Source organism: Aspergillus mulundensis (genome assembly GCF_003369625.1).
Source record: "Aspergillus mulundensis strain DSM 5745 chromosome Unknown scaffold_14, whole genome shotgun sequence".
NCBI classification, from domain to species: domain Eukaryota; kingdom Fungi; phylum Ascomycota; class Eurotiomycetes; order Eurotiales; family Aspergillaceae; genus Aspergillus; species Aspergillus mulundensis.
The window spans coordinates 542053-554192 of record NW_020797902.1 but is presented as its reverse complement, the minus strand read 5'-3'; the positions used below and the strand labels follow the sequence as shown (position 1 = coordinate 554192).

Below are 12140 nucleotides of genomic sequence, written 5' to 3'. Positions count from 1 at the left end.
AATCTAGTTATATAAACACAAAGTTTATATATATAAAATTAAAGTTAATATTAATAATATTAGCGCCTGGAGAGGCCTGTAAAGTATTAAGTAAAGGTATTAATAAAAAACCTTAAGTTAATTTTTAAGCTAACTATTATAAAGTACTAGTAATAATATTTTTTATTTATATAATATTTATAAAGGTAAAGGCGCCGCGGCCTTTTTTACCTTTTTTTTTATAATATTTAAATTTACTACTATGGCCTTAATAGGCACTAACACTAGTATTTTTAAAGTTATTACCTTTATTTTATAACTAGGTGTTTATTAAATTTTTAATATAAGTAAAAAAAAATAATTACTATATAACTAGTAATATATATACTATATAATATTATAATTTTTAATAAGGATAAAGCTACTATAACTAGGGTGGCTAGTGGTATTAATAATATAATAAGTAGTTTTAAATATTTATATTTAATTAAGTTTAAATTATAAAAAAAGTAAATAAATATTATTAATATTTTAATAAAATATTATATATAACTAAGTAATAAAAGGCTATATATTATATAAGTTAAAAATTATTATAATAAAAAAATACTATATAGCCTATTAATTAAGGGTTTAAATAATTACTAGCTTAGTAATAGTATTTTTAAACTTTATAAAAAATTATTTTAATTATTAATTAATATATTTTATTATATTAAATATTTACTAGCTTTTTAAAAAAAAAAACTAGTGCTAAATAAATTATATAGCTTTTATAAATAATAAAAGGCTTAGGTAGTATTTTAAAGGCTAGAAATTTAGTTTATATATTATATATAAAGTATTAATTATAAAAATAATAATAAAAAAAAGTTATATTATATTTAGTACTCTTACTTTACTTTTATTTTAATATTTTAAAAAGTTTAAATACTAATTTAATTTTTAATAATAAGCTTAATAACTTAATCCTAAGCTATATTATTTTTATTAATATATTTTATAATAATAATAGCTTGCTTTAGTAAATACTTATAAAAAAAAACTTTTTTAATAATAATAAGCTAAAAATAAGGTAGTTTAAATTAAAATATAATTTTAAAAAATTTATATTATAAATAATAATTTTTTTAATTATTAAGCCATGTAATAACTTTATAAAAATTAAAAATAATAATAATAATATTAATTATATTATAAATAAATTTTTACATAATTTTAATATATAAAAATAGTATAAAAGTTATATATAATAAGTAATTAAAAAATTTATATTAGGTAGCTAAAAATCCTAATATTATATAAAAATATTTTTAACTTAATAAATATTTAAAGTAAATAAATTTTAAAAAAAGGTAGTAATAAAAAAAGTAGTTATATATAAGTAAATATAATATTTTAATAAAAAAAAAGCTACCTAGGGTATATAACCTTTTAAAAATAAAAGCTTAAAAATTATATTTAGCTAGGCTATGGTAGTAAAGCTATACTTGGTGTGGTTAACTAAGCTAATAGGCAAGGGCTATAGTGGGGCGAGCAGTATACTACGCTCCAACAGGACGGCCCTGTGACTTTTGCGAGGCGGAGCCATTTCGTCGGAGAGACTTTGGGGGAGGATCCATTAAGATCCGTCGTCGTTGTTGCTGATGATGAAGAGAGAGCGCGAGAGACAGGAGGAGGAAGGTACGACGCAGTAAATCAGATTAGTCACAGTATTACCGTACCGTATCGTACCGTATCGGATCTAGCCCACCGAGCGGAATGTGAATTCCGCCCTCGCTCTCACTCCGAACTATATAACACCGTAAGGTGACTCGCCATGTCCATCCTCAATCAATCCCCTCAAGCTGTTTAGCATCTCATCATCTCGCCATGTCTCACCTACAGTACTACGCATACGAAGGCGTCGGAGTCCGGAACCGAAGCACATTCAGCTACAACCAAGCCGTGAGAATAGGAGACCGCATCGAATGCGCCGGGCAAGGTACCTCCCACTTAACCAAAGACATGCAATCAATCCTCGAGCTAATAAACTATCCAAACCAGGCGGCTGGGACCCTGTGACCGGCGAATTCGAAAAGGAAATCAACGCGCAGATCGACCTCGCCTTCGCCAACGTCGAGCACAACCTCAAGGACGCCGGAGGCAAGGGCTGGTCCCAGGTCTTCCGGGTGAACTCATACCATGTTCCTATTAATAACAAGGCGCTGGTTGCTATGGTCCGCAACTTTCGGAAGTACATGCCCGATCACCAGCCCATCTGGACTTGTGTCGGGGTGACGCGGCTTGGGAGTGATGATATGCGAGTGGATATTGAGGTTGTGGCTCATGATCCGGAAGGGGCCAAGGCTGCTGGTTCTTCTGGGGCTTAGGAGTTGGGCTGGCTGGGTATGACTGCTCATGTTGGCTTTGTGCAGGGAGAAGGACAAAATTGGTTGAGAACCGTGTTGGAATTGGGCTGGGTGGTCATGGTGCTGGGGTATATGTATGCAAACAGGTTATATATCTTGCCCAATCAGTGCATATACTTCTTCTGGCTCGAGCTAGGGCTAGGAGGGGCTGAGGCCGAGGATATTGTAGCTATATAGAAAGTCTAGATTTGGCTTAATGGGTAGCTGTGACCAGATACCTAGCAAATGCGGTATAAAAACTTAGTTGAAGCTCAAGTCCGGCTCCAGCTCTCCAGGAATTTATACACCCTCTATAGTGTACCCAGGTAGGGCTCCACAGCCACCATCTTGTTATCTTCACCTCCAGCTCGACTCCCAAGGTTGCAGGACGCAGCCAGGACCCCATGGTAGTCAGCTCTGTTAATACTTGGAGACAAAGTGAGGAGATCCTTGGAGGGCAATCTAGTACGGAGTTGTGCATTGTACTAAAATTATAACAACATCTCTCGTTTTATGATATAGGTTTAAATTGTATTCGCAAATCAAGATGTTGCCCTTGTAGCTCAGTGGTATGAGCGCGCCACTTGTATGTATTTTCTTACAGACGCCATGGTGAGGTCCGCGGTTCAATCCCGCGCGGGGGCATTTCTTTTTTAGTTTTTGTCATCTTCACAAATCAAATTAATGATGGCGGCCACCGTGTCATGGCGGATGTTGAACTTGGTTGCCCACTGTTCAAGCCCACCTGCAGTCTGGCAGCCAGGATACTCACGAGCGAAATGAGAAATAAGGGCTAAGAAACCACCATACTTGTTACTGGTGCTTGATGCTACGGCTGGGACACGAGATACTCCCGCCGTTGGATCAGCCTCATTTGTGTAGCACACTCGGCCAATTATCACAAGCCACAGCCATGCTGTGTAACATTCCTTCCAGGGGCAGCGGGCTCTTTTGGCACGGACAAACCACATATAGATTCCCCTTGGCCCATGTAACCCGTTAGCCACCACGACTCTTCCATATCTAGCTGATGGCGTGCCTTCCAATGAAAACAGAGCTGGGACAGGGCAGCCAGACATTTGGAACCTTGGAGTAACTCGCAACTGCCTCTCTGACGGTTACTGCTTACATTTCCCCCTCCCCTACAAAGCCAAGCGAGCGCATGCCTTCTTCGCCAAAGACCTGATGAAGCATTGCATTTGGGTACTTCCACTGGCAGATACAGGATTATCGGCTGTCCTGTTCGCGTTTACATATGGTACTGGTAGATTAGTCGCCACCCTCTCGTGGGACTGGCAGATGTGCTCTATGTGATCCTCTTGTAAGAGCACTCTAGCACATACGACCACAGGGTGTGGAGAACAGGGCTTCCCGTCCGCTCAGCCGTACTTAAACCACACGCCGGCTGGTTAGTAGTATGGTGGGTGACCACATGCGAATCCCAGCTGTTGTATGTTTTTGGCAATTTCTTTTTATGATAGAGTGGTGATGGAGTAGCTCTCTTTCATCCTTCACCGGCGCACAGGAGCCAGATGATGGCCGGGCGGACGAAACCTGATTGCTCGAGTTGCAGAGGATCAGTCTCACTGCGCAAAAGAGTTCTTGTGGCCATCGTGCGAGTGATCAAAGCAATGATAACCGGAATAAGGTCCAGGTTGGAGTCTGCCAGTGGCAATTAGGTAGAACATATACCCTAGGCGTCGAATTGTCTACCGCATATAGATCTTGCCGCTCTGTGGACCATTGAATATCGCCCGTACTTGTTGAATATAGTCGGCGAAATCCATGCGCTTCATCTCCACAAACGAACTCATTCCGGGCGCCCAGAGCGGGGAAACAGCTGCACAGAGGGTCTCCTTGGGCATAGTATCATATAGAGGCTGCAGCTGGCGCCTGCAAAGATTAGACAAGCCCCTCGGTGTTTGCAAGGCCATGAAATACCAGTAATGATGCATGTCGCAAATTAGACTGTTGGGCCCAAAGCGAGAATCATACCACTAGACCATCCGGGCTATTGTTGCTTGGCCACTTTACTAACAAAACTTATCACAAAATGTCGGGAAGGTTGCATCTTGCTGCACGGCTAATCCCAACTACCCAGGTTCCCTAGTGGACCCTATGCTATGCTTCCAAAACAACAAGCCGTAGTAAAAGGGTACACCTATGAGCTTGAAGACTTGGATTTCAGCGCAGACACATAGAGTCTAGTTTCTTACCTTGCTGTCACCCGCAAAGCTCAGCACAATTCCCAAGCGGCGCCGTACGCAGTGCCATAGGAAGCAAGTATAAGCTTTCTCCCTTCAGAGATGCTGTCTGCACCCAGGTTACGACACTCGGCATAAGCATGTGCGCCTTGCTCGGAACCACAGAACCCTCTCCTTCTTCACTGTGGTGCCGATAGCCCTTCAGCTGCAGCTGCTGGCAAATCCCCTCTTCTGCAAGCAGTATACCTCGCCTCCAATGTACCCTAAGTGGCCTGTGAAATGATGCAATGCATCCTACTACTCCGTAGTTCAACTGCCGGAGTACTTCGTACACTTCCTGCATTCATCTCCATCCCACCTGCAAAGACTGAAGGAGGCTGGACACATGAAACGCTCCTCTCAGCCAACTCTGCTGACCACAATCATCTCCAAGACAACTATATCATTGTCTGATTTATATGCAAGCTTCCAATTTCTGTTCAAGTCGGGCCGGGACCAAAGCGAAAATCAATCTACTTACTGGCTTTTCCGACTCCTGCCACGAAAAGCCACCATTGTGCGTTCAAGCGCAAACTAAGTCTCACAGCCAAACAACTGAACAGTCTGAACGAGTCGAAAAGGCCCTGCGAGAGGGGGAAATATCACTTGTGGTGACACAAAGGCAAGCCAATTATAGGGAGCGCCCTGGTCCCCGTCATCCAGTTATATCACCTAATGGTAACTAAGCTGGGTTAGCAAGCTGACCTGCGGCCACAATCATAGCCATTCATTAGGCGCGAGTAGCATCCTACCATAGTCAGTTGGTCACCACGACACGTCTGGATCCAACCGAGTTCCTCGAATGAATGGCCCTGCTGTGATTGACTTCTCGCCGAGCCATCGTTCTACGCCTCCATCTCAATCCAACTCCAACTGAATCCGGCGCCATGAGTACGACGAGAGCCGTACCTTACACCCAGAGGACCGGGATGGAATATAGATACCAGCCTGTGCATGGATCCCAGGCGATGCAAGAAGAAGCATACCTCTCGTTGCTCGTCCCAACCCCGCAGCACCACAATCCCAATCAACTTGCCATTCCATCTTTTCTTCGCGCCGAAGTCCTGGACCACCAGAGCAAGACGTCCTCACCTTCCAGTGGAAGTCCGGAACGACCGGAGTCCAGTCCAGGGCATCAATGAAGCAGCAGCCGAGGACGCAGTGGAGGCGGCAGTCGCCCGCATGACGGCGTCACCACCCCGAGTCCAGCCAGGCCAAGGTTGCGAAAGTGGAGTATGTAAATGTCTTGCCTTTCAACCTTGCCTGTGAAAAAGCAGAGGGGGCTGCACATGCATATACCAAGGTTGCTTCCGGTATATACTAAGAGGGTTGGATAATAGGAAATACAGACAAGAAGGACGGCACAGAATACGTTTCACCACGCCTGTATCAAGCCCTGAAGTCCAGCCAGGGGTCGTTGTACAGCTGCGCGGCCGTTGCCCGCTCTCCCGGCTCCCAGCGCAGCATTTTGCCGACAAACCCGAGGAAAAGCCGCTTGTCTTCTCCGTCGAGAAATGGCGTGAGGCTGGCGAGATTGAAGTCCTCGGGCGGGACTAGACTGGGGAACCTGAATTCTCCTACCGTGCATCAGCAGTCAGTCGGTCAACAGTCAGTCGTCGGGCGCGAGCGGGAGTCCGCAGGCGATCGTACCATGATTTGTAAACAGCTTTCCGCGGATACCTTGGTCTGCCCTTTCCAGAAGCTGCAGTGGAGGCGGCCCAAGCAGCCGTACCATCTGGGCTATGTGTTTAGCTCGCGAGTACGTGCTGTTTCCCGGCTGCAGTCCGTCAAGCAGGACACTATCGCCAAGAAGCTCCCATAGCTTTGGGGACCGGGAACCAAGACGTCAGTACCATATGAGCCCGGTTTTTGCAACCCTGGTAGACTCTCCAGGGATTCATACCATGATGCCCAGATTCCATATATCCGCACTGTAGGACCACGTCGCCTTGAGTAGCACCTCGGGTGCACAAAAGGGCTGGGGTTGGATGTCGTGGTTATGGGGCTCGGGAACGTCGCCGAAAACTGCGGCGCTGAAGTCGCTGATCTGTACGAGACCGACGCCTTTCCTCAATGGCCCAAAATCCGGACGGGACTGGAAGACAGGGCGCCCGCCATGGTCGGAAACCGGCGCAGGGCTGTCTTCCTGCTGGCGAGCGTAGCGTGCGAGGACGCCGGGCTCTTCGAATCCCACGAGGAAGTTATCTGCCTTCAGATCTTGGCTGGGTTTAGAAAGAGTCATTGGGCTGCAGCTGGTCGGGTTCTACCTGTGTGTATGATGTGGCACTCGGAATGGAGGAAATCCAGGCCTTGCAGCAATAGTTTGAGGAACGGCTTCAAGACAGCAGGCGGCACCCCGTTGCTTCCGAGGTGTTTCCCCAGCACCCAGAGAGGTTCCCTGAGCGGCTCAAATACCAAGCATAGGTGGTCTCCCGAGGCGCCTGGGATACTGAACGATTCACGCACAAGCCGGACGTATCTTCTGCCCTCGTGGTTCGATCGGATCTTCGATATGCGCTGCGATATCTCGACCTCTTCCCGAGCGGATCGTTGCTCGTCAATGCCGCAGTTTGTGATCTTCAGGGTTACATATCGGGTTGGCTGCCAGACCCAGCTTTACAGCAAGGTGTTAAACAGGCGAGCAGCAAGGGGGGGGCATACTGACCGGGTGATGTCCTTGGCCAGCCAGACTGTGGAATTGGCACCCCAGCCCAGCTTGGAGACGAGGCGGTATTGCTTGGATATGGTTTCTCCCAGGCGAGCCGGGTAATATTTCCCAGGGTCGTAATCTGGGTGTCGATTCTCTTCTTGGATGGAGGTGGAAGACATGGCTTGGGAAAGGAAGCGAAGACAACGAGCTGAGGGAAGAAGCCGCGTCAGGCTCGGCGTTGGCCGATGATAAGCAGGCATGCGAATTGGAATGAGAGGGGAGTAGTAGGGGAGGGGAGTGGTAGTAGGTAGTAGGGGAGGGGAGGACCGGGGGGAGGGGATATTATTCTCCGCTCTGGCGTGCTTACTAAGCAGCTACACGTATCTTCAGCTGCTTACCAAGCAGCTACATATCTCTAGGGCTCGGATCTACAATCTCAACTGATGAAGCACAATGGAGGCTCAAGTATGGCTAAGCAGACAGGAAGACCTGCTGTCCAACTTGCACCAAAACCACAAACTGCTGCATGGAAGAACAACAATGTGCCCGCAAAGAGATCGGCATATTGCAGCATACCATTGCCTCCAAGATCTAAGATAGGCACTGTACTATGGTCACTGGCTGGACTTTAGGGCTTGATCTGGTCGATGTATCCTTTTCTTATTCTCAGCGAGAGAAGTATCCTAACCCTAAGGACCTGATCTTGTCTTGGGAGGTCGAATCCCTTCCAAACCTCTTTAGCTTAAGCCGCTGGATGTTAATCTTAGGCTTCCAATCTTCATCCCCCTCCCCCTCGCTCTCTTCGTCGTCCTCCTCGTCCTCCTCGTCCCTCTCACTCTCGGCATCCACGGCCTCCAAGTCCATCGTGCCCTCTTCGCCCTCTTCCCCGTCATCTTCCTCCCCCTCCTTCTCCTGGTCGCGCTCGGGCTCGTCACCGGCCCGCTGGTAGTCCTCACCCAGCCCGAAGTTCTCATCGTCGTCGTTGTCGCGGTATTTGGGTCCTGCCGCCTCCGCCGCCTCGTCCCCCTGCGCACCCCCGAAGTACAGCTGCCACAAGATAAATAGCCTTTTGTGGTCTTCTGGGGGGATTCCAGCACCCCGCGGGCTCGTCAGAACGGCGGTTGCCCGACGGATGACGGCTATCGGCGATCCCTTCCAGGGGGCCGGGTCGGGACCTGGTGGAACCCAGCCGTCCCTCCGGTCAACCCTGTTCCACCGAAAGAAGACCCGCCGATATAGACCCCCGCCGGAGTGTTGGATGTACTGCCTGGCCGTCGGGACTCGCCGCTTCGAGGGACCTGGGAGTTTGCGGCGCCTCGCCCGGTCGCGAAGCTCAAAGCGGATGAAGAAATCGAGGTCGGCGGGGTAGAAGGTGACCTGGGGGTCGGTCATGTTGTCAAAGACGCGGTGACAGGTCGCACAAAGCGGGACAGCATTGAGGGGACTTCTTAGGCCGAAGTTGATCAGGCCCTCGGCCTCGAGGATCGGCACCTATACAACGCTTGCTTAGTCTTGGTTCCACTCTCCAGGCCATGAACCACTTACGGCGCTATCGTGGTTACCCACGACATGGGCGCACTCCTGGGCGTCGCAGGAGTCGCACAGAAAGCATGCCTTGGTCATGGCGCCGTTGCCGACAACCTCGTCCCTCACGCTTTGAGGGGAAAGCCCAGACTCGTTCGGGGTTGCGAGGCCGGGGGTCTACAGTTTTGGGAAGGAACGACGGTGGATGTTGACGAGGAAGGAACAACTGTGGATGTGGACGGCAAGCAGGACTCTTTATCTCGCCAGCCGCGGACATGTTTCCCGGCGTGAGTCACTGGCCATGGACGGACATCCTCCCCGCCCAGTATATATGCTATGTACATCCTAAAGCTTGTTAGTAAATTGGTCCATTGGATGCTTTAGGTAAGGTATGACAACCTTGACTTAAGCCCTAACTGAGGCCTCAATAGCTTAAGGCGATGAACTGCTTTTATATCATGTTTTAAACTCTTGACCTAGTGCTTGGTCAAGTCAAGCGCTAATTCTACTCTGTGCAAAAGATCCGACGATGTTAAGTATCTACTATAGCTAGTCCTGCTCTGATATCAACCCTTACGCATTCCTTGGACAGCGATGTCTTTAAACAAAACAACGCGCCTTCAGCATGGTTGGACGGTACCTACATAAATCTCCCACCTAAGCTCTCCCATTTGACCAGGCGGAATCAAAACAAGGCCTAAAGCACACAGGAGGCTGAACAGCGTCGTTGTACAATACGCGAGGCCACAAGCCCCGCTCTCTGGATACCTGTTGCTCCCTTGATACTTTCCATCCGCGCGATAACCCATTCGCGCAGAGCATCGTTCCTAGTATATGCCGTGCCTGCAATATAAAGTGGCCACAATAGGTGCACGGCACACGCGGCCCTCAGGTGCGGATTCTCTGGGCTGGCCGGCTTACCGCAAAGACGGAGAATATAAGGCACGCTGTAACAGATCAGGCTTGCGTTTTCATTGATCGCCGTGTCGGAAATCCGGAGGATGTGTCTGGGTGATATGGGTAAGGAGCTTGGAGGCGAGGCTGGAACCTGGACGAAGCCCGAGTGTGTTGATATAGCCCCCACGAGGGCTTGGCGGAGGATAATGCGTGCACAGCGCAGCAGGTTCCAGGTGTGCGCGATGGCAACGCTGGGGTATATATCGTATCGTCCGAGATACGTCAGGATCGAGCTGTCTGGAGTTGTCACGGCCTCGAGTCCATATTCTGAGGGGATGCTGTTAGACCAGGAGACGAGGTCGTTATCAACCGACAGCAGGTTGGAGATCAGGTGAGGGTGTTTTGCATCGTCCGTCATCTCCTCTTTGACCAAGGCCAAAACGGAGCAGGCGTTGACGATGATGCCGGCTAATTGGGCAGCGGGTGCGTCCTGCGCTGTTTCGTGGTTGCGGGTCTCGATGGTCCAGTTTACGAGTCTCAACGGTACTCGCACTCGACGTTGCAGACAGTTGATGAGCTGCTGATGGTTAGACACACTGGGCGCATAGGCGTTCGGGTCATTCACAATCTCAGAGAATATACATCGGCCTACCCTGTTCCGCAGCTGGCTTACTCCCCGGAGCTGTATCAATGCCAGGGCGCCATCCACATGTCTATCCCACGAGTGGAGATCGTTGTCGAAATTCAGAGTGACGGTCTGGATAGGGGATCTTTCGAGCTGGTTGCTGCATCTGGAATAGCCTGGTCAGTTCCATGGTCTTATGGCGTGTGGAACTCTCCACTCTAGATGCTCCAGTGAGCTACCGCTTCATGGATGAACACTACTTCAAGAGGATCTTCCCACTCTCCAGAGTCTCGCACTTGTACCTGGTCAACCATGTCTCAGCCCACGGCCTTCATCACAGGAGCAACCGGCCACCAAGGCGGCGCCACCGCGCGCGAGCTCCTAAAATCAGGCGTCAAAGTCCACGCCCTCGTCCGGGACCCGTCCTCCAAGCCCGCCGCCGATCTCCAGCGCCTGGGAGCGCATCTGTTCCGCGGCGATTTCGACAATCTATCCTCGCTAAAGGCCGCGCTGGACGGCGCAACCGCAGTCTTCCTCAACGTCTCGCCCATCCCATCCGATCCCGCACGCGAGGTGCACCAGGCAAAGAATATCATCGATGCCGCGGTCGCGTGCGGCACCGTCACCACCATCGTCTATTCAAGCGTGACCATGACGGGCAGCCACGAGGCGTTTCCGAACTGGGGCCCCGCCTACCCACTGGCGTGGTACTGGGAGAACAAAGCGAGGATCGAAGCAATGGTGCGAGCGTCTGGGGTGGAATCCTGGACTATCCTGCGGCCTGCGTTCATGATGCACAACTATCACCTGCCCACCGCGTCGCTCATGTTCCCTGAGCTGGTGCAACGTCGGGCCTTCCAGACGGCGTACAAGCCAACCACTGCGATGACGGTGGTCGATGCCGGGGACGTTGGGAAGTTCGCGGCTGCTGCGATCGTTGGGCCGTCGGCGTTCAAGGCGCAGGTGATCGACTTGGGCGTGGAGTCTCTTACGCCGGCGGAGATTGTGCGCGAGCTGAGCCGGGTTTCTGGGAAGGACGTCTCGCTCCAATTCTATGGGGAGAAAGAGGCGGAGGAGCTTGCGGTGAGGGACCTGAGGATTTGGAGCCAGCTGTGGGCGAATGAGGTTGGGTATCAGGTCAACTTCAGGGATCTGGACAGATACCCTATCCGTCTGACTCGGTTCGCGGAGTATCTTGAGAAGCATCGGGAGCAGGTTCTGCAGACGTTCAGCTGAACGTGGCCTGCATCATTCTGTGCTGGCTTGTATACCGGGAAGTTATTGTGAACACCCATTGTACATTCGCGTATGAAAATTATATTCAGAAAGCAGTCATGGCGCAAGATCCAACTTGAGTACAGGGCTAGACAGAACTACCGTGGGCTACTTCCTTAGGCATGGCAGGGCAAAGATGACCTGATAGTTCCCACATGTGGACGGTGTCAAGTCCATTCATCAGGGTAGATTCTCTAGAGATCTTTCTATATCATACAGACCGCGAAGACACAACGTCCGAGCTATACCCCGAATCCACCTGCAACACCTCGCCATCCTTCTGACTCTCTCCCCTCTTCAACCTCACCACAGCCCCGTACTTACTCTGCAGCGTCGCACCACAATTCTCCCGCCATTCCTTCCCCCCGACGCATCCTCAATACCCGGGAACTCCTGGATAAGCCGTACAGCAACATACCGCACCGTCTCCAGCGCAATCTGCCGCCCAGGACAGGCCCGCTTGCCAATGCTAAAGGGGAGGTATGCCTCGCACTGCCTCTGCTTCATGCGCCGCACCTCTTGTTGGGATCCTTGGCCTTGATTTTGTTCTTAGAGCC

General features: G+C 49.4%; 4 protein-coding genes across 4 annotated transcripts; 2 read left to right on the top strand and 2 right to left on the bottom strand.

Annotated features, from left to right (window-relative positions):
- Nucleotides 1–1851: 1851 nt before the first annotated feature.
- On the top strand, nucleotides 1852–2351 carry DSM5745_10162 (RidA family protein; the record flags this gene model as incomplete). The annotated part of the gene is made up of 2 exons (XM_026752178.1): nucleotides 1852–1963; nucleotides 2026–2351. The coding sequence occupies 2 exons, from the start codon at nucleotides 1852–1854 to the stop codon at nucleotides 2349–2351; spliced, it is 438 nt and encodes a 145-aa protein (XP_026599240.1).
- A 3650-nt stretch (nucleotides 2352–6001) lies between these two features.
- DSM5745_10161 (Protein kinase protein) lies at nucleotides 6002–7441 on the bottom strand (the record flags this gene model as incomplete). The annotated part of the gene is made up of 5 exons (XM_026752177.1): nucleotides 6002–6189; nucleotides 6263–6389; nucleotides 6516–6829; nucleotides 6880–7226; nucleotides 7278–7441. 5 exons carry the CDS (start codon nucleotides 7439–7441, stop codon nucleotides 6002–6004), a joined length of 1140 nt encoding a protein of 379 aa, XP_026599239.1.
- A 487-nt stretch (nucleotides 7442–7928) lies between these two features.
- DSM5745_10160 (uncharacterized protein) lies at nucleotides 7929–10555 on the bottom strand (the record flags this gene model as incomplete). The annotated part of the gene is made up of 4 exons (XM_026752176.1): nucleotides 7929–8753; nucleotides 8808–8963; nucleotides 9520–10474; nucleotides 10548–10555. The coding sequence occupies 4 exons, from the start codon at nucleotides 10553–10555 to the stop codon at nucleotides 7929–7931; spliced, it is 1944 nt and encodes a 647-aa protein (XP_026599238.1).
- Nucleotides 10556–10620: 65 nt separating this feature from the next.
- On the top strand, nucleotides 10621–11544 carry DSM5745_10159 (NmrA/HSCARG family protein; the record flags this gene model as incomplete). Its single annotated transcript, XM_026752175.1, has 1 exon — nucleotides 10621–11544. The coding sequence occupies one exon, from the start codon at nucleotides 10621–10623 to the stop codon at nucleotides 11542–11544; it is 924 nt and encodes a 307-aa protein (XP_026599237.1).
- Nucleotides 11545–12140: the final 596 nt, after the last annotated feature.